The sequence below is a fragment of the Accipiter gentilis genome, chromosome 26 (assembly GCF_929443795.1).
Source record: "Accipiter gentilis chromosome 26, bAccGen1.1, whole genome shotgun sequence".
Classification (NCBI taxonomy): domain Eukaryota; kingdom Metazoa; phylum Chordata; class Aves; order Accipitriformes; family Accipitridae; genus Astur; species Astur gentilis.
The window spans coordinates 10899197-10916835 of record NC_064905.1 but is presented as its reverse complement, the minus strand read 5'-3'; the positions used below and the strand labels follow the sequence as shown (position 1 = coordinate 10916835).

Here is a 17639-nt window from a genome sequence, read left to right as displayed (position 1 = left end):
CAGCCCCTGCCTGGCACTGTTGCCGAAAGGAGCTTTCTAGTTCACCCCTGTGCAAACATCTTGGGTTTTTTCCAGTTCAGCCTGCAGGAAGGTTTGGAGGCGTCAGGGAAAGCCCCACTGTAATACTCCATGTGCAGGTGTCTCAGAGGCACTGGGATTGCTATAGAGAGCTTAATGATAAGGTCTAGGAGAGCAGCAAGGAATAGCATTTGCAAGCATACAGCCCCATGAGGCTGCCTCTCAAAGGCTTTTTGAGCCCATTTGATCGTTGCATCCCTTCTTCGGCCATCCTGCCCCCAGCAGTCACTGGGGCATGCTGCCTTGCTCGGGCACCCTCGCCCAGGCACAGGCAGAGCTACAGCACCTTCCAGCACCGCCACTGCTTTGGCAGTGGTTGCAGCGGGGACAGCCACAGCATCAGACATCACAGCAGTTTTTAGGCACAGGACTCTCAGGGAAAACCTCTTTCTGCCTCTAGAACAGCTTCTTCCAAGGTCGCATAGGTAGCCCAGACCTCATGTCCTCTGCAAGATCTGAGCTAACAGCTCATGAAACCACCGCGCACCCTCAGGGTACTCCTCCCAGCTCCCTCTGACTCCTGTCAGGTCTCTCCTGCCTGCACTACGACAAGGTTGCAGGGATGAGGGGTGAGGTGCCAGGGTCTCTGCTGCACAGCGACTCCATCCTGCACAAGGACACCTGCGCCCAGTGGAGAGCACAGGGGGACACCAGGAGATGTGTCATGAGCTTCTGACGTTCTCAGCTTGTCCCACATCCCCAGGCAGCCCAGTCCCCGACCCCTGACTCTCCTGGGATGGAGCAGGGGCTGCTCTCCATGTCACCTGCAGAAGAGGAGCCCTTCCCACCACCCCTCTAACCAGTGCCTCCCCTGGAGCCATTGTGCCCTCTCTCACCCCCAACGCCGCTTTCTCAGCTCTCCCACCGCTGTGAAGCCTGGCCTTGCTATGCACCCAGCCAGGATGGCCACCCACCCCAGGAATCAGCCCCACAAGAACAGACTCACAGCTGGCAGCCAGATCTACCCCGTCCCCACAGCAGAAGAAGGTCCCCAGGTGACAAAAATTGTCTCTTGGCCACCTGACCTCTCTTGACTGGTGGAAGAGCTGCTACACAGAGGTCCCCCAGCTCCACCCTTCCTGCTGCCCCATCCAGTCACAGCTTCTCTCGTTGGCCTTTTATCCCTGCTCTTCTCCCAGGCTGGAAGTATCTCTGCCCAGCACTGGCCAGAACGTTAAGTGGCCTTAAGCCTATCAATAATGCAGAAGAATTGATGGCAGGTAGCTTGTAGACAGCTGCCAGCCTCTGAGGGGCACTGACACCTCCCTGAGTATGGCCAGGCAGGACCTGGGGTGCAGAAAAATGCCTGCAGCCCACACTGGGGTGGTGAACTCAGGCAGGATCTGACTGGGAGCCCTCCTGCCTTGCCCACCTCTCTGGACCTGGAGTGACCTCAAGGGGATCCTCTCTGCTAGCCCACGTGCTGTCACCAGCCAGAGGGACACAGGGAAAGCACTGGCTGAACACAGCTAAGTGCAAGCAGCTGTCACAGCTTTTGCTCTGTGACCGTGTATGTGCTGGACAGGTTTTCCTGTGGCCCCAGGTAGCTGCTGGCTATCAGGCTGTGCTGGGGACAGCAAAGGAAGGTCTCTCTGATGTGTTCCCTCTGTGTTGGGGAGCTGTTGCTAAGCCCAGAGGCTGTGCTATTCCCATCCAATAAAATGGAAAAAAGGTGGAACTGTGCCTTTCTTTGCAAAGATGCTCAGAAAGCCGTTGCATCAGGGCTACGTGTCCAAGAGAGGTCAATCTGAGCTGGAGTTGCAGACTGAACTGGGGGTCCCCATCTGGGAGGCTGGGAGTCTGCCATCCAGGGACCTCCAGCACTGGGCACAGCTGGTGTTGGGAGCACAGCCCTGCCTGGGACTCGCTGGATTGCCCAGCTCCCCAGTGCAAAAGGGCCGATCAGCTGAGGGATGCTCTTGTCTGCTGGGAGACTCCCATCGCACCTCCCGAGGTGAGTTTGGGATGCAGACCTTCAGCATGGAAATCCTGCTACTTCCATGAGTTTGCATGCGGCAGGGTGCGATGCTGCATCCGACCTCCCCCAGGAAGGGCAGAGCTGCTGGGACCAGCAAGCATCAACTCTAAGGATCTTGAAACAGGAACGCCGGACCTCTGCCTTCCCCTCTGTGCCCACTGTCACCTTACGGGACATCGTGCTGCTTTTCCACCTCCGTGTGCCCCCCAGCAGCCCCACGGGAGAGCTCGTTACCTGATGGCTCCCACGCCGGCAGCGGTGCACGGCGCAGCTGGGCTCTCCCCTTCTTGCATATTAATTGCCAGAGCCATTAGATGGCAGCAGCTACCGTGCCACCAGCGTCCCGCTCCCCACGCCGTCCAAGCCTTTGCCAAAACGGGTTTGGGGCCAGGCCCCAGCCCTGCTGCCCACAGCCCCCGGGCACCAGCACCTGCACCACGGGCTGGGCAAATAACCCCGGGATGGGGCAAGCGCTGCGGGACCGCAGAACGGGGCTTGCAAGGAGAAAAACGAGGGAAGGTTCCAAAATAGGGGACCGGCATCCCGAGCAGCAACATCGGGCTCAGCGGGGCACACGAGCGTGACCAGCCGGGTCTGGAGGATGTCTCTGGAGAAGACGACTCACTGGAGTCCATCTGCAAAGGACCGCTGCGAGCACACAGCTGGGAACCACCAGCTGCTGACTTGCGAAAGCCAGCCTCTGCGCACCGCGCTAACAAGCAGCCAGTGAAGCCGCACTCGTTTCCAGCGGTGATTTTATTGCCTCTGTGTTAAAGACGCTACAGGTCAGGTAACACGCTGGGCAAATCCCGCCTGGGATGTGCAGCCAAGGTTGTTCAGGTGCTGCATTGCATAGAGCTGACTGAAAATCAGAAGCAAAACCTGCTCAAAACATCCAAGTTGTTCTCCTTGGAGAGGTTTCCAAAGGAAAATCAAACTTTCTAAATATTTCATTTTAACTTCTCAATTTCCCTATATTTCTCCCTTCCAGTCTCTCTTTTCTTTTATTATTGTCCTCTGCTTTTGCCCTGTTCCTATTTTGCCATTGAAACAGAAATGAACAGGACGAGGAAGGAGCACTAAAAATGACAAAGTGAGCACAACCCCCCAGATCTCCAATTTTTCATTTTTCAATTTCACCCACAGTAGGAAAATGGTCACGAAAATGCATTTTGGTCATCTTTAGACTACAAATGTATAAAATCCCAACCTCCGCATTACTTTTCCTTCCAACATCCATGATATGAGTTGCAAGGGGCTGAATAGCTATCACCCACACATACAGCACCAAAAAGCAAATCCAGTGCTGCTTTCCCCACCGCCAGCCCAGCAAGTGTTGATATGAGCAGTGCTCGCCATGGAGCCTGAGCAAAGACATGATTTGTATGAAGCACTCCATCTAATTCACACAGCTCAAGCTCAAGCTTAACCATACAGTAAAGGGAACATATTTAAAGAAATATGTTGATAATTTGGGAAAAAAAATCAATATTTTTAGACTTTCCTCTGGAAGAAAAAACCTGATTAAGATATTAATTGCTTGTGCTGATCTAGGTTTTTTTGAAGCTCTTAATGATCCAAGCTGCTTGTAAAGGTGTTGGTCTTGATGCCATTTCCTTTTAGAAAGCAACAAAGCAGCTCAGTAAGACTAAGCATCTCATTTTGATATTTTCAGGGTGGAACATTTTGATTTTTCAACTTACAGAGCTTTGCCGCTTTAATTTTTTGTACATAAAGCCAAGGCTGAAATCAGAATGAAAGCTTTCAGTTTAAACTAATTAATCCAAACACTTTGATTCAAATCCCGTTGTGTTTTCTCAGTTTTGTTCTCTGGGAATTTATTTTAAGTGTCTGCATTCTGTTTTTAGACCGGGGGAAAAAAAATGCATGATTTCCTAGAAAAGAGATAACCCGCTGCTTACCCGGGGCTAGCCATTCTGCAGTATTTCGTATGCTTAGAAGTGTAAAAATAAATTATCTTTTCTTAATTACATCTTTTGGTCTCCTTCTGAACTGTATGGGCAGCATGGTCCGGAGACCTGGTCTGAGCTTTGCCGCCAGCCCCCAGAGTGAGGAGTGCCATGCTCCGGTCTGAAGGTCCCCCAGATTCTCCCAGCATCACCCTGATTCTCAGTTTCCCCATGAAACAATATGAGGAACAAAAGGAAAAACAAGTTTTCGTGATAACACCATTCCAGCAATGAGAAAGAAGCAGCATTTGCCAAGGCTAAATTGCTCTTTCTGAGAAGGTGGTGCTCCCCAAGGAGCTCTGGGAAGATGGGGGGGGGGGGGGTGCCAGCCAGCTTCCACGAGCAGAGAGGTCCAAGGGCTGGGCTTCTCACAAGTGGCTCATGATAGGCAAGGCTGTCCATTAACAACATCTCGGGATCCTGACCTAACGGCTGATGGGAGGGAGGATGTTTCTTCCTTCCATCAGTCCTCGCTGCTTCAAGGCAACTTAAAAGGGGAAACTAAAAATAAACCCAACTTCCGATGACCTTTAATGGGTTGAAACATAGTTGGCAATGGGAAAGCAGGTCAGGTACCTTGGGGGCCAGAGCTGTGGCTGGTATAAATCTCCCTTTGCATTGCTTTGCTGATGCTGCTTGGCAGGAACCGCTAGCCGGGCTTTGCGGGGCAGCTGTCCCCAGTGGGTCCTCGCCGGCCCTGCAGCAGGGCCGGGAGCAGGGACCGCACCCCCATGGTGTGCTCAGCTACTCAGCTACACATGCAGAAGGGGAAACGAAGCAGCCTCGAGATGCCTGACCTCAGGCAATAAGCCCTGATATTGCCTGGGAGCCCCAGCCTTGCTGCGTGACACAACAGTGTGCTCTTTGGCTTTTGCGGCACGCTGCTGCGGCAGAGGTCTGCACAGGGACATTAGCTCTCCTGAAGGGCAAGAGAGTGAAAGACTCTTGCAGGTTTTAGGACAAACGCTGGTTTCCAATGCCCTGAAGCCTCTGCCACCACCCCTTCCTTAGGCGGATCATGCAGCACCAGTCTTCTCCTGGTGCCCTGATCTTTCAGGAGGGGAGGTGAAGGCCCAGCACTCCCAACATAGCAGACAAGTCACTCTAGAGCTTCTGCAGCACTTGTTTTCACTCGTCTCCTTCTGACTGGGGAACATTTGTTGCACTTGACCTAGGGACTCGGCACCTGTGATGGTAAGATGGGTAATGCCAGAGGACCTGTCGCTCCTCCTGTGCACGGCGTAGGTATCCCTTCCTGGCTTTGCAGGATGGCTGCAGGTTACAGATGGGCTATGGTGCTCACCAGCGTGGCCTGGAGCAGATCCAGCTCACAACCATTCTTCACTGTCTGGGTATTTTTTCTCGCTTGAAACTATTTGCACAGCACTAAAATTAATGACTGAAAATGCGAGTTTGCTTGAAAATAATCTATCATTTGATTATCACTTTAATGCAGGCAGCCTGGGGAACATCTGCCTCTGCCTGTCTGTGACTCCTCCTGCCGACACGGGGAATTGCTGGGAAGGGCTGTTGTGCTGCTGTGTGAACTGGAAGAAAGCCAAACCACTGGTGAATGACTTGGTGGTTGCTGTCACTGAGGAAAAGGAGTGGGGTCCTGCGCTGGATGAGGCACCAGCTGTGCTCTCAGGTCCCACCATAGCCTCCCAGGGCCCCCTCTTAAAACACCCCCTGCCCAGTTCATTGCCTCTGGTCCCAGTTGCTATGTTTTCCAGGGACTCCCAAAGTAAAATTCTGACCTACACCATCTGAAAGTAATTCTGTCATCACCAGAACAGCGAGTCTGGCTTTGCACTGGGGCAGCAGGCAGCAGCATCTGACCACTCCTCACTTCACCTCTGCCAGATCCCACCTCACAGGGAGGCAGGGAACAAGAGAAAAATGGGTGGGGAACTGCCCAGTGAGGCAGAATTTCCTCCATCCCGTGACACAGACCATGTGCTGTGGTATAATGGGGTCTCCAGACCCCTTAGGCTTCTCTGCTGCCTTTTGGGAACATTACAGCCCTGGACTTACAGGCTTTTTTTGGAAAATGTCACCAGCTTCCGATGAGTCAGAGTCCTGCTTCTCTGCAGCCTGCCCAGTGCTTCGCGCGAGGCGTCGGGCTGCGCCGTGCTGGGGTCCCCACGGGCATCTCGCTGCCGTTGTTTGGCCTTAAATCTTCTTGCTGAGAAAGGAGAGCTTTTTGCTGCCAGCACACATGCAGGCAGGTCTGCCGGGAGCTTGGGCTGGCAGGGACATGTTCGGCCAGCTGGTGCCTCTGGGACAGACAGATACATTTGTGCTACGGCACCCTGGAGCAAGGGCTGCAGCTGGGATCTCTGGCCAAGGCATTTCCACTCCTCCTGCAACTGTGATTCAGCAGTGAAGGCTGTTCACCAAGACGACTACCAGTTGAAGGGGAAAGAAAGTGGGTGGAAAGCCTGGGGCTCCTACAGAGAGACCTCTGAAAGCTGTTCCATATGACTGCATGTATGTGTGTTTGCAAATACGTATGTATGCATGTGCCTGTACCGAGGTGCGCTGAAAGGGATGCTATGGCTTCAAGTAAACCAGAAACGCCAGAGCTAAGGCTGTTGATGAACCATCCCCCCATGCGATTTGAGGACAGAGATGCTTACATGATCATTTAACTCTCCGACCTCTCTTAACCCTGTCTCCCCTGGCCTTGGGACCTGCTATCCGATATTTCCCTTGCATTCCCCTCTCCATTCCTCACCTGGCCCCCAAGTCACGAAGGAGTGAGGAGGGATCCCCTTCCCCAGGGCTTTCCCCAGGCACCCCGCTCTGCAGCAGCGGGACGGGGGCTCCCCCTCCAGCCCTGGGGACCAGCATCCCTTCCCAGGGACAGCAGCTGAGTGCAGCCCCACACAGAAACACATGGGTTGTGGCTCTACCCGAGCCGCCGGCGGGAGAGGCAGTGAGCCTGATTTCTCCGAGTTCCTGGTGTTGGTATAGCACAAGATAGGTTTTGAGCCCAGCTCCCAGTGATTCCACATGCAGTCAGCAACTTCCAGCTCTCCCAGTGATCAGCCAGCCAGTGTTTGAGTCGGGCATGAGGGAAAGAAGAAACACAATTATCAACCAGGTGGGGAAAGTTTGGTTCAGGTGACTCTCTTAGTATCTCACAAGGGCACGGAGGCAGGGATAAGAAACCCAGTGTCCAGGGAAATAGTCAGTAAATTAAATTAAATTAGCACCTTTTTCTCTTCCATCCTCTTACCCCCATCACTACTATGTTCCTTTTCACTGAACGATGCAGGGTCCTGCAGGCAGCATCCTCCTCTGCACAGCGTGAGCTACGTGGTACATGCTGGGTACTGAATGAGGCAGGCGCCTTATGGGAAAAACACGCATCTAATAATTGCCGTGAAAGACTGTGTTGCAATGCACAGACACAAAGGGATGAAAGGAGGCTGCGTTAACATCCTGACATTTCCTCATTTCTGACTTCTTGTCTCAGGCATCCCTAGCACCCTTTTATTCCAAAACACCCTGGGACAGTGCCGATGGTGAGGGGCTCCAACCAGCACCCTGCACCATGGGCCCCTGCTGCAGCCCGGCTGGGGGCCAGGTCCCTGTGCAGGGACCACTGGCCAAGGTGGGGGAGTGGCAGGAATTTGAGCTCCCTGCTGTCAGCTCACAAGTGCCAAAAAACCATGGCGGGGGGCACCCGATGCCCTGCCAGCCTGCCCCGCTGGCGGCACCCACTGCCCCTTACCTGTGGCACAGCACCGTGGTGCTGGGAGGGGACGAAGGGGAAGAGGTTCTGAGCCGGTGCCCCCTGAGCTCCGCCAAAGCACCCTGTCCTCCCGCGCAGCCCTCTTCAATCCCAGTCTGTCTCTGCTGGAAATTTCAAGTCGTTCTGAAGGCAGCAAGTTAACAAGATTTGGAAACCAGGTCAGCGGAAGAAGCTTAATTAGCTCGCTGAACCGTGGGGACCAGCTCACATCGTATCTGCTTTATTGACTCCCCGAATGGACGTTATTGATACGATAGGCGTGAGCATCGCTGCGACGGGGCCCTGCGCTCTTCTCTTGACAAGGGGACACCCCGGGCACTTGTCAGGCACAGGGAAGCTTCACCGAGGGCCCCAAATCTGCGCTACAGGTCAGCCCGAGCCGTGCTGAGTCAGCAGTATGGCTTTCCCCTTGCCTGTTCCCCCCAGCCCTGCAGGGACCCCTGGACCCTCAGCCCCGCTGCTGGTCCCTCTCTTCCCACACACCCAGCGCCTCTGGGGAGGGGACAGAGCCGAAGGGGACAGGCAGCAGGGCTTGCAGCGAGCTGGCTGCCTTACCGGCAGCACAGGCGTAGCTCACACGACCTGCTACCTGTCTTGTCTCGTCACCGCAAACATCTGCTGCCGCAAACAAAACAGCAAGAGAAAGGGAAAGCAAAAGGCCCTCTCCGGGCGGCACTCCAGCCCCAGGAGCGGGAGAGATGTGGAGCCTGTCACGCTGCATGAAAAACCCCTTTCATTAGTGGCAAGATCGTAGCTCGCCTCTGAATCGCAGCGCAGCTTCTCGGGGGCTCCGCAGGCAGGGCAGGCACAGCCCCGCTCCGCTCGCACCCCGGGAGCAGCTCCGCTGGGGAAGGTTTTATCCTGACGGATAGCATCTCACAAACAAAACAAGGAGCTAATGGCTTTGAAGCCCTTCCAGGGAACCCTGACGTGCTGCCAAGCAGAGAAGGCTCCTCGCTGTTTGCTGAGGGAAGAGCCCCTCTCCGTCCTGCAGCCAGGTGCCCCGCAGACACCCACAGCCCCCTCCCCGCTCCCGGCGTGGGACGGGCACCCGGGGCTGCCTCGCGTGGCGCCGCCGGGGCAGGCGAGGGCGGCCAGCCTGGACGGCTGCTGGAGGGCAACCTCGGCACTAGACGCGATCTGATTTTTCTGCAGAAATGGTATCTCTCCCCCCCCCCAACCCCTCCCCGCCCCGTCCTGGGACAGCGTTTCTTCGCACGCTCGGCCACCGCAGGGCCAAGGCGGTGAGTGAGCGGTGCGGGACCGGCAGCCGGTCTCAGCCAGGGCTGGGCGGGAGCTCCGCGGCAAGGAGGGACCAGCCTGGAGACCCCGGGAGCTGCAGGCAGGGCGGCGAGCAGGTCGCCGGCCAGGGCGAGCGCGCAAGACCGAAGACGGGGCGGCAAGGAAGGGCAGGGTAGCGCAGCGGGCAGGGCCGGCCGGCGGGCAGGACTGCAGGCAGGGCCGGAGCGGAGGCAGGACTGCAGGCAGGGCAGCGGGCAGGCGGTGCCCAGCAGATGGCGGCGGTGCCGAGGCGGCGCGGCCCGCAGCCGCCCCCCCGGGGCCGGGCCGGGCCGGGCCGGGCCGCCGCCGCCGCCCCCCCGGCGCTGCCCCCCGCGCCGCTCCGCGCTGCCCCGCCCGGCGCGGCCGTCCGCGGGCTGAGCCGCCGGGGCGGGGCGGGGAGAGGCGCGGCGCTGCGCGGCGCTGCGCGGCCCCCGCCGCGGCTCCACACCCCGCTATAAGAGCGGCGGCCGCGGCCGCGCTCTGCAGTGCATGGCAGCGCCTCGACCGGGACGCGGAGGAGGAGGAGGAGGAGGCGGCGGCGGCGGCGGCGGCGGCGGCTCCGCCGGGACCCTTCCCCCGGGCCGGAGCCGGGCGTCCCCCTTCCCGCCTCGCCTTCTCCCGGCCGCCGACACCCTTGACCTTGCCGTCCGGCAGCTCGGGAGGGAGAGCCGGGGGTCGCGGAGCTGCCTTGGGATGCGTTAGCCGGCGGATCGCACAGAAATATTTCTCCCAGGAAGGAGAGAGGCAACCTACTCCCGCTGACGGGGGCGGAGGGAAGAGAAGGAGGATTTAAAGAGCATCTTTGCCCCCTTTGTTGAATGAGAAGGACGGAGGAGGACCGGCAAGATGAGCACTAGCAGTAAGTACGGCTTTCCCTTGCCTTTGCTGGGGGAACGGGGCTGGTATTGCACTGATCTGGCTGGGAGGAATTGGAACGAAAATGTCACAACAGGGTTGACAAGCCCAATGGGATAGATTTTATTATTTTTTTTTATTTTCCTGCCTGCCTTTTGCTTTCTGACAGGGTCTGGCTTTGCTGGCCCTTCTTTCATAGGTGCTAAGCCACGGTGCTTATCTCCGCTGAGTACTTCTCTTGGCTTGTATTTCTGGGGTTTGGAGGGCACATCATGGACCAAAATGTCGATATGCAACATGGTGAGAGGGAGCCAGGAGCACTCTGACAGGCAGCAGGCTCACTTGCTGATGCCACTGCCTACGTGTAAATGGACATAGGGGGAACAGTCGATGGGGAGGAGGAGCACGGTAAGGAGAGACACAGAAACCAGGGATCTGAGCAAAACACAGGTGCAATACTGAAAAACACGTACCTTCTGCAGTTGGGGATGTGGGTGTTTCTATTGTGTGTGTGAGACAAGGACAGAGGCACTCATGCACTATGTATGAATTGCTAAAGAAGCAGAGCTTGGAAATGTGCTGCACAAGATGAGAACTGGCACCTGGTACTAGTCTGGTTACTTCTGGTTTTGTGTCCTTGTTGCAAAGTCTGGAAAGATTGATCAGGTTTGATCAAGTCATAATCAATTTCTTTTTTCCTCACTGATGTGATGTGTGACAGCTGTACCCACCTTGCTAGCACAGCTTTGATCTATTCCTTTAAAAGCAGTGAGTCCCCAGCCAAAGGAGTTGATGCTGATGGCCACCTGAGGGTCTTTCTCCTGGAATAACCTCCCCAAGGAAGGTGCCCTCCCTCCTGTGGGTCCTAGAGGCTATGTGAAGAAAGGAGGACTCCCCCAGGCAGAAAGCGACAGAGCAGTGACTTCTCCATTGCATTGGTGTGTTGAGGTTTCTCAATCCAAGGGCTTGGGGTGGTTCCCAAGCAAAACACTGTGAAAAATGCCTTGGCATGCTGCAAGGCAACAGAACAGGTGATTCCAGCTCTGTTGGGCTGTGTCAGAGGTGAGAAAACTTTCCAGGTGCCCTCTGTACCAGCCACACCTGGGACAGGAGCTAGTCCCCCTCCCGGGGGAGCGGGGCTGGCAGTGCCCAGGTAGGAAACAATAGGGACTCATTCTTTCTGAGCCTGCTGGATGCCTGATAACAAAGGGTCCTCCCTCTGTCTCTCTGGGTGAGGAGCTCGGGTCCAGTGCGGAGGGCTAGGATGGCACACAGTGCTAGCTGGGGTCAGTGACCACGGTGGTCAGGTGGGACCACTAAGGTTTCTCTAAGCCAATTTTGACAAGCGTGTGTTGGTTCCTTTTGGGATTCCTTTCCAGCTCTTCATTAGCCAGCTTGGCTGCTAATAGTGATAAGGGCTGTTCATGGCACTGGTGTGTTACAGCTATCTGACTGTGCTGCAAAACTCCTTTACTGGGTCGTCCTCCCCCACACAGAGAGAGGTTCCACTGAACCCAAATGTGCTGCCTGCCTGTGGCTCTGACATGACTCATGGGAGCAGGCCACCAGGCAGGCAGCGAGTGCAGAGCTAGGAGTCTCTTGGGAGGTGTTCCTCTTCCTGCCACTGCCTTGCTCTGTGACCTTGGGCACATCACTCGGCTGTGCCTCAGCTTCTGGATTTGCCAGCAGTAGGCTGCCACCGTGGCTCTTGCCCAGCCCTTTGGGTGGCTTTGCAGTCTTTGCCTAAATATTGCCATTATGTCTTTCTAAGTAGCCATATGTTTTAGTAAAGGTTTGGGAACTTTGTAACATCTGCTAATCGCTTCCTGTGCTGTGGGTTGATTACTTATGGTACCTTTGGGACCACACCTGGTACAAAGGCTGTGCAAACCCTGCAAGACAGTGGGCTTTGCCCTGTTAGGCTTCCAGACTCTTTCCCAATAGCTGAGGAGCTCAAAGCAGGGCTTCCCATACCCAAATGTTGGCTCATGTCCATTCTTAGCAATGGCATGATCCTCTACTAGCTGGTTCCGTGAGCAAGGCATGGGGTGCAGGGCCATCTCTTCCACCAGCATGTTCTGTGACTGGTGTGAATATTGCCAAAAGCTGTCTCTCCCCTCTCGCTGCTGCCTTGCTGAGCTCTGCGCATCCTTACCCAGCCTGTATCCCTCAGGTCCATGTGCCTGGAAGGCAAAAAAGGAGCCCAGGAGTCTTGTGTCAGTGCACTCTGTTTCATCTCTATTTCACCCCACTGATGCTACTTGGTGGTGACCTGCAATGGCTTTTGCAGCTCTTTGCTAGCTGCCAATGGCTTGGGGAGCTCGGTGCCACTTGTTGGTCGGAGGCTTCCCAGCCCTGCTCGCAGCTCTGCCTCTTGGGCATGGCCAGCTGTGTTGCTTTTTGTTTGTTTGTTTCCCCCAGCCCCTGTAGTGACTGAGGGCTTAGAAGGTGGTGAGCCCAGCCAGCAGGCTCAACTGCACTCCAGCCTCCCTAGTTTGGCCTCTCCCCTGGTGCACAGGACCCTACCTGTGCAGATATGAGGAAAGAGGGAGACACAGGAAGAGGAGGATGGATGATAAAGTCAAATTGTGCATGGGGTGATGACATACAAGTGTACCTGTGGCTGCAGAACGAGAATTTGGGGGCTCGCAGGTCAATGAGGTCAATCCTCAGCTGAGGATAAAAAGCCACCATCTGATCTGTGATTCCCACTACTCCTTTCCATTTTACTTGGTGCATTTTGATAATGCTTCTATCCTGTCTGAAGCTGATCTGAGGCAGTAAACCTGGGACTGTGGGCCCTGGCTGGCCTTAAGCCATGCTGTTGTGCAAAACTATCTGTGAGGCCTCCAGGAAGCTCTGCAGGATTTGCTGGACTGTACAGGTGTATCGCTGAAGATGCTTCGTGCACAGCACACAGGAGTCTTGCCTGCCCTGTTGAGGGGACAGGGGTTTGCTTTTCACTTCGTTATGGGTCCCAGGGTTGGAGGCCCCGCGTTGTCATCTCTCCCATGATACAGGGAAGGCAAAGCCATGTGGAGAACTTGCTTTTAAGGGGAAGGAGAAAAGGCCTGTGATGTTGGGTGTAAACTCATATCCTGGGGCTGCAGAGAAGACCAGATGGCCCTGAGGGTGCAAGGGTTGTGCTGGCTGGGAAGACAGCCCCTCCTCCTGGGCTCACCAGGTGTGCAGCAAGCATTTGGAGGGCACAGTGTTGATATTTACACTAGCTACACTATTTATACCTCCCCTTCTGGTTAGCACTGCTAATTGGTTGCAAATGGATTCATACATTCATAAATGGATCTATTGGTGCTGCTCTGCGCTTCCATTGAACCTGGATCCTGTAGTACAAACTGTTGCCCAAGAGAACATCCCTTAAAATCACCCCTTAATCTCTTCCATTCTGTGCTCAACCTCTGCCTTGGGAACTGGCCTGGTGCAGGGATTTTAACGTGACCAATGCTGTGTTTGTGCTCATTAAAAGGCAAAGAGTTGAAGTTGTCAACTGCCCCAGGGATTTAAGACTCTCTGAAAGGAGTGTGAATAATCCTTTCTGCTGCTTTGAAGGTCGCCATCAGGTTTGGGTGCCGCAGGTCCATGCGGTGAGCGCAGTCTGTGAGTAGGGGTTACCCTGGTGGGACCCATGGGTGATGGCACTTGCACGTGGTCTCTTTCAGTCCAGCTCTGTTGGGGTGGGAGAGGGGCTGCTGGAAGCCTTGGCACTGGTCTTGTCAGGGAGCAAGGTGCCCCTCATTGTTATGGGCCACGCTGGTCTGTGCAAAGATGCGCAACTCCTGGGGGAGGTGAAACCCCAGTGAACTCCCAAATCAAACCAGGTTTGGCAGGCTCTGGATCAGCATTGCAATGGGTGATTGAAATTGCTTCACAAACTAGGGATCTTCCAGACTCCTGTCTCCCACATGCACCCTGAAGAGGGAGACCAGAGTCTGTCCCCACGGCAAGTTAATTCAGGGTAGGGGGGAACCAGTACCCTCTATCCCCCATCCTCTTTCCTCTGAGCAGCTGACAGCCTATCAGAGCACAGAGAGCTCTTGCAGAGGGCTTGGTATGTGAAGTGGAAAGTTTCCCCAGACCATCCCAACCCCTGGCACCTCTCAAATTCCTGCTTGGAGGCTCCCCTAGTCTCAGAAAGCTGAGAAAGGAGACATGAGGAAAGGCTGGCCAGCTAAGCATTTGGGCAGGAAGGCTTCATGACAGATACTGATGAATGCAGCATGTTTGCTTGGTTATTTTTGTCTTTCCTAAATCGTGCTCCCTGTTACATGGTGATCCACTAAGCATAATTACCCAGTAATCTCTAGGCACATGTGGTTACAAGGTGTTTACCAGCAAACTCTATTAAGTCCCTGTGTAATTAAAGAGAAATCACATGGTGCTGCACATCTCTGGGAGCTCCAGCTCTGCTCTGTACAGCTCATCAGGCAGGGTGATTCACCAGGTCTCCCCACCCAGTGGGGTAGGACCTGCTGAGAAGGACATGGTGTTTCTCATGTGTTCAGAAGTGCAGTGAACCTGAAGGGATCAGCCTGTCAGTGTGATGAGCGGTGTTAGTGTCTTCCCTGTGGGGAGGCTCTAGTTCTTGTGGGGGTGACGCTGGGCGTGGAGGGCTATGGTACAGATGAGCCTTTTCAGGCATAGCACTCGTGGTTCCTGGTCGACACTGGTTCCCATTTCATCTTTGCAATGCTGGAGAGGCTGCCACAGGCATGCAGTGAACTGGGGACAAAGCGCAGACCCGTGAGGGAGGACCCAGCAGAGTGGTGGTGCTGCTGCCTAGTCCCTGGGTGCTTGGTGAGGTGGGCTCTGGCTCTGGATAAGCCTTCACACTCATCACCCCTGCTCCCTCAAGAGCTGCTGGACAGGCTTTTCACATGCAGTGGGGAAAGAGGCAGGTCTCCATGGATGAGGCTTGTAGAAGGAGGAGAGCTTTCAGAAGGGCTGGAGTAGACTCAGAGTTCAAGGTATGGGTGTAGGTGGAACAGAGAAGAAAGAAGGTACACAGGTGCAAGACAGAGTCTTGCAAGAGATGAAGAGCTTCCTTCCTAGTGTGTTCTCTCTAGACCCAGCCATGAACATTATGTAGCATCTATGCTTCTCCAGGGAGGGCTCTAGCACTGAATTTTGCAGAATTTGGGCACCAAGGGGAACTCCAGGGTCTCCACCCACATGGTGGTCCTCTCAACACTCAAGCCTGACTCTGCTGCCTCAAACAACTTGATATGAATTGTCCCCTCTGTTCTCCTGGGCAGCCTAGCAAAGGGACAATCATCCATTGCATTCACTTTGGTGCCAGAAAATTCAGAGCCTGGGCAGCTTCTCTCTGTCCTCAGGCTGGTGGATGGACTCATCCTCTCACCAAGCTGTGTTCAGGCTCTCCTGCAAACCATCTTTCTTGGCAGCTTGCCCTTTGAAGAGCAGAAGCCATGGAAAGTGGCCCTGCAGGCCAATGAAGTGCATGCTGCAAAGTCAATTGAAGCAATTGAATTATTTCAAAGGCCTACAATGCTCTTATAAAATAAATAGCAAGTTTTCTAATGACAAAGTGACAATCGGTTTAGCCAGATAACTGTATTTGTGATGCCAGCAGGCTGGACTAATGACAGACTGTCCTGTTATCAGCAAGGAGTCAGTGTGGTGCTGCCTTTGGTCTCTGCAAAGCTGTGAAGGCAAACCCACCAAGTTCCTGCCAGACCCTGCAGTCCTATCATGACGGTGCCATAATGAAGTGGTTGGAACATCTAATTAGATATTTTTAGACTAAATACATCAGTGTCTCTCAGTTGTGAGCACTGCAGCACCTCCAGAAAGCATCCCGGGGGTAGACTGGTGATGGCAAGGACTCAGGTGGTGAGTGATGGCGGAAGGAGAGTGTGTTGCAGGATGAAAGGGGACTGGGAGTGACCACAGTAGCCACAGGGAAAGCAGAGCCCAAGTCCAGATGTTTCAGGCCCAGGAAGTTTGTTTGTGAGCAGCTCAGGGCAAGCATGACAGGGTAACTGGCAGCCTGCAGCAGGGAAGTTGATTCTTCCTTGGAGGATACCTAGGCTGTCCCAAGTCCTCCTGTGCCCAGCATCTGCCTCTTGAGTCTGTCGGCTCAGTAAATCACTGGGGAAGTAGAAGAGCTTGAATGCACTGATGCAGAGCCCTGATAGACATGCCTTCTTTTCTAGAAAAGGGCTGTCTAAAGCTTAACGGGACCAAACTGATCTAGCATGGCAGCAAACTTGGGTGCACAGTTACCATTTATCTGATGGTGGCTCAGGTTTTTGGTAGGCCATAGTTTATCCATGCATTTTGCAGTTTGGATATAGTCCTCTGAATGCTTTTTCAGTATCAGCTGTAATGTCTGGTCTGGGAGTTGGTGTGCCTTCTCTGCTGCCTGGGGTGGAGATCTGGAAGAAAAAGGAGCTGGTACTACGGCTTCCTTATGCAGCCTGTCTGACCTTCCTTCCTTCTTACCCTTTCTACCCTGACAAGGTCCTCTGAGCCCCAAGCATCACTTGTTTTTCTGTTCATGGACATTTTACTCCAATTTTGAATCATCTTGTTTCTGAGACTCGGACAACTGGGAAAGTCCTTGGCGGGGGAGGGAAGGTTTCTCTAAGGAACAGGACAGTGTAAGAGGGGAGCATGTGCTTGAGGGTTTGAAGCCCTCCTGTTGCCAAGAAAGAATAGAAGCCAACAAGTGGCACATTTTGGAGAGCACTACACTGCTGTGGGGCAAGGAAGGCTTTTCTGGTGCAATGCCAGCCTCAGAGCCCTTCCTCAGCCCAACTCAAGTCCATTGTAATCTGAGCTTAAGTTTCAGGGTTTGACCTGTTCTCACAGTAGGGAATTATGTGACTGTTTCTCAGATACAGGCAGCCAGGCTGCAGTCTGCTGCTGGATGAGACAAGCATAACCTAGACGAGGACTCAAAGCGTGAGCTCTGAAGTGCCTGTGCCAGGCTCTGCAGTACAGCACCCCTCACAAACACGCTTGTAGCATCTTGCTTGTGAAAGCATGTTGCAAGGCCCTGCCTGTCCTTCCCAGCATCTGTATTTTGTACTAGCTGACCCTGAAGATCTTGCTGCTTTTCTCCTGGCATCCATCCCCTTACCAGCCCTGGGGACCCCTTTGCACAGAGGTGTCCCAGGGAGGACTGCCCAGCGCAGGGATGCTTGCTTGTGAAGGGGAGCTATTTTTAAAGCAGCTGGGGGACCAAGTGGGTTGTTCCCTGGCTCAGCAGCACTTGCTGGGACATGTTGGGTGCTGTGGTGGGGATCTCCCAGTTGCAGCTGCTCCCCAGTCTGGATTTTCAGCAGTGGCAGGGAGGATCCCAGCAGGATGGCTGGCGCAGGGCAGCTGTGTTTCAACCCCTGGTCAAGGACTTTTCCCTGCTAAAAGCTTTAGAGGAGGAGGGAAAGAAGCTCTGTGTGGAAACCCATTTCTGTTGCACATCAGGAGCTGCAGCCCATCCAAGCCCCAGAGCTATGTGAGAGGGGCAGCTGCCTCCCCCCAGCAACCCCTCTCCAAAAGAAGAGGCTTCTTTGCCTTGGCCATGAGGCAGGGCTGGATCAGGCCGCCTCTGTCAGCTGCTACTGCCCTGTCTGTCTCCTGCTGCACTGAATCAGAGTGCTCTTCCTGGGTAAAATAACCTCCAGCTGGCTTGGCCACAGTGGTGCCCAGCTGGGGCGGTGAGTGGGTTTCTCAG

At 54.6% G+C, this 17639-nt stretch overlaps 1 protein-coding gene across 6 annotated transcripts in view; it reads left to right on the top strand.

The window, feature by feature from the left end:
• The first annotated feature begins 9456 nt into the window (after positions 1–9456).
• ABLIM3 (actin binding LIM protein family member 3) overlaps positions 9457–17639 on the top strand; it is a 56984-nt gene continuing 48801 nt past the window's right edge. For all 6 annotated transcript variants that reach the window (XM_049829979.1, XM_049829975.1, XM_049829976.1 and 3 more), the window contains exon 1: positions 9457–9926. In XM_049829979.1, the coding sequence (XP_049685936.1) occupies positions 9914–9926 (13 nt within the window). In that variant the 5' untranslated portion in view covers positions 9457–9913. The remainder of the gene's footprint in view (positions 9927–17639) is intronic.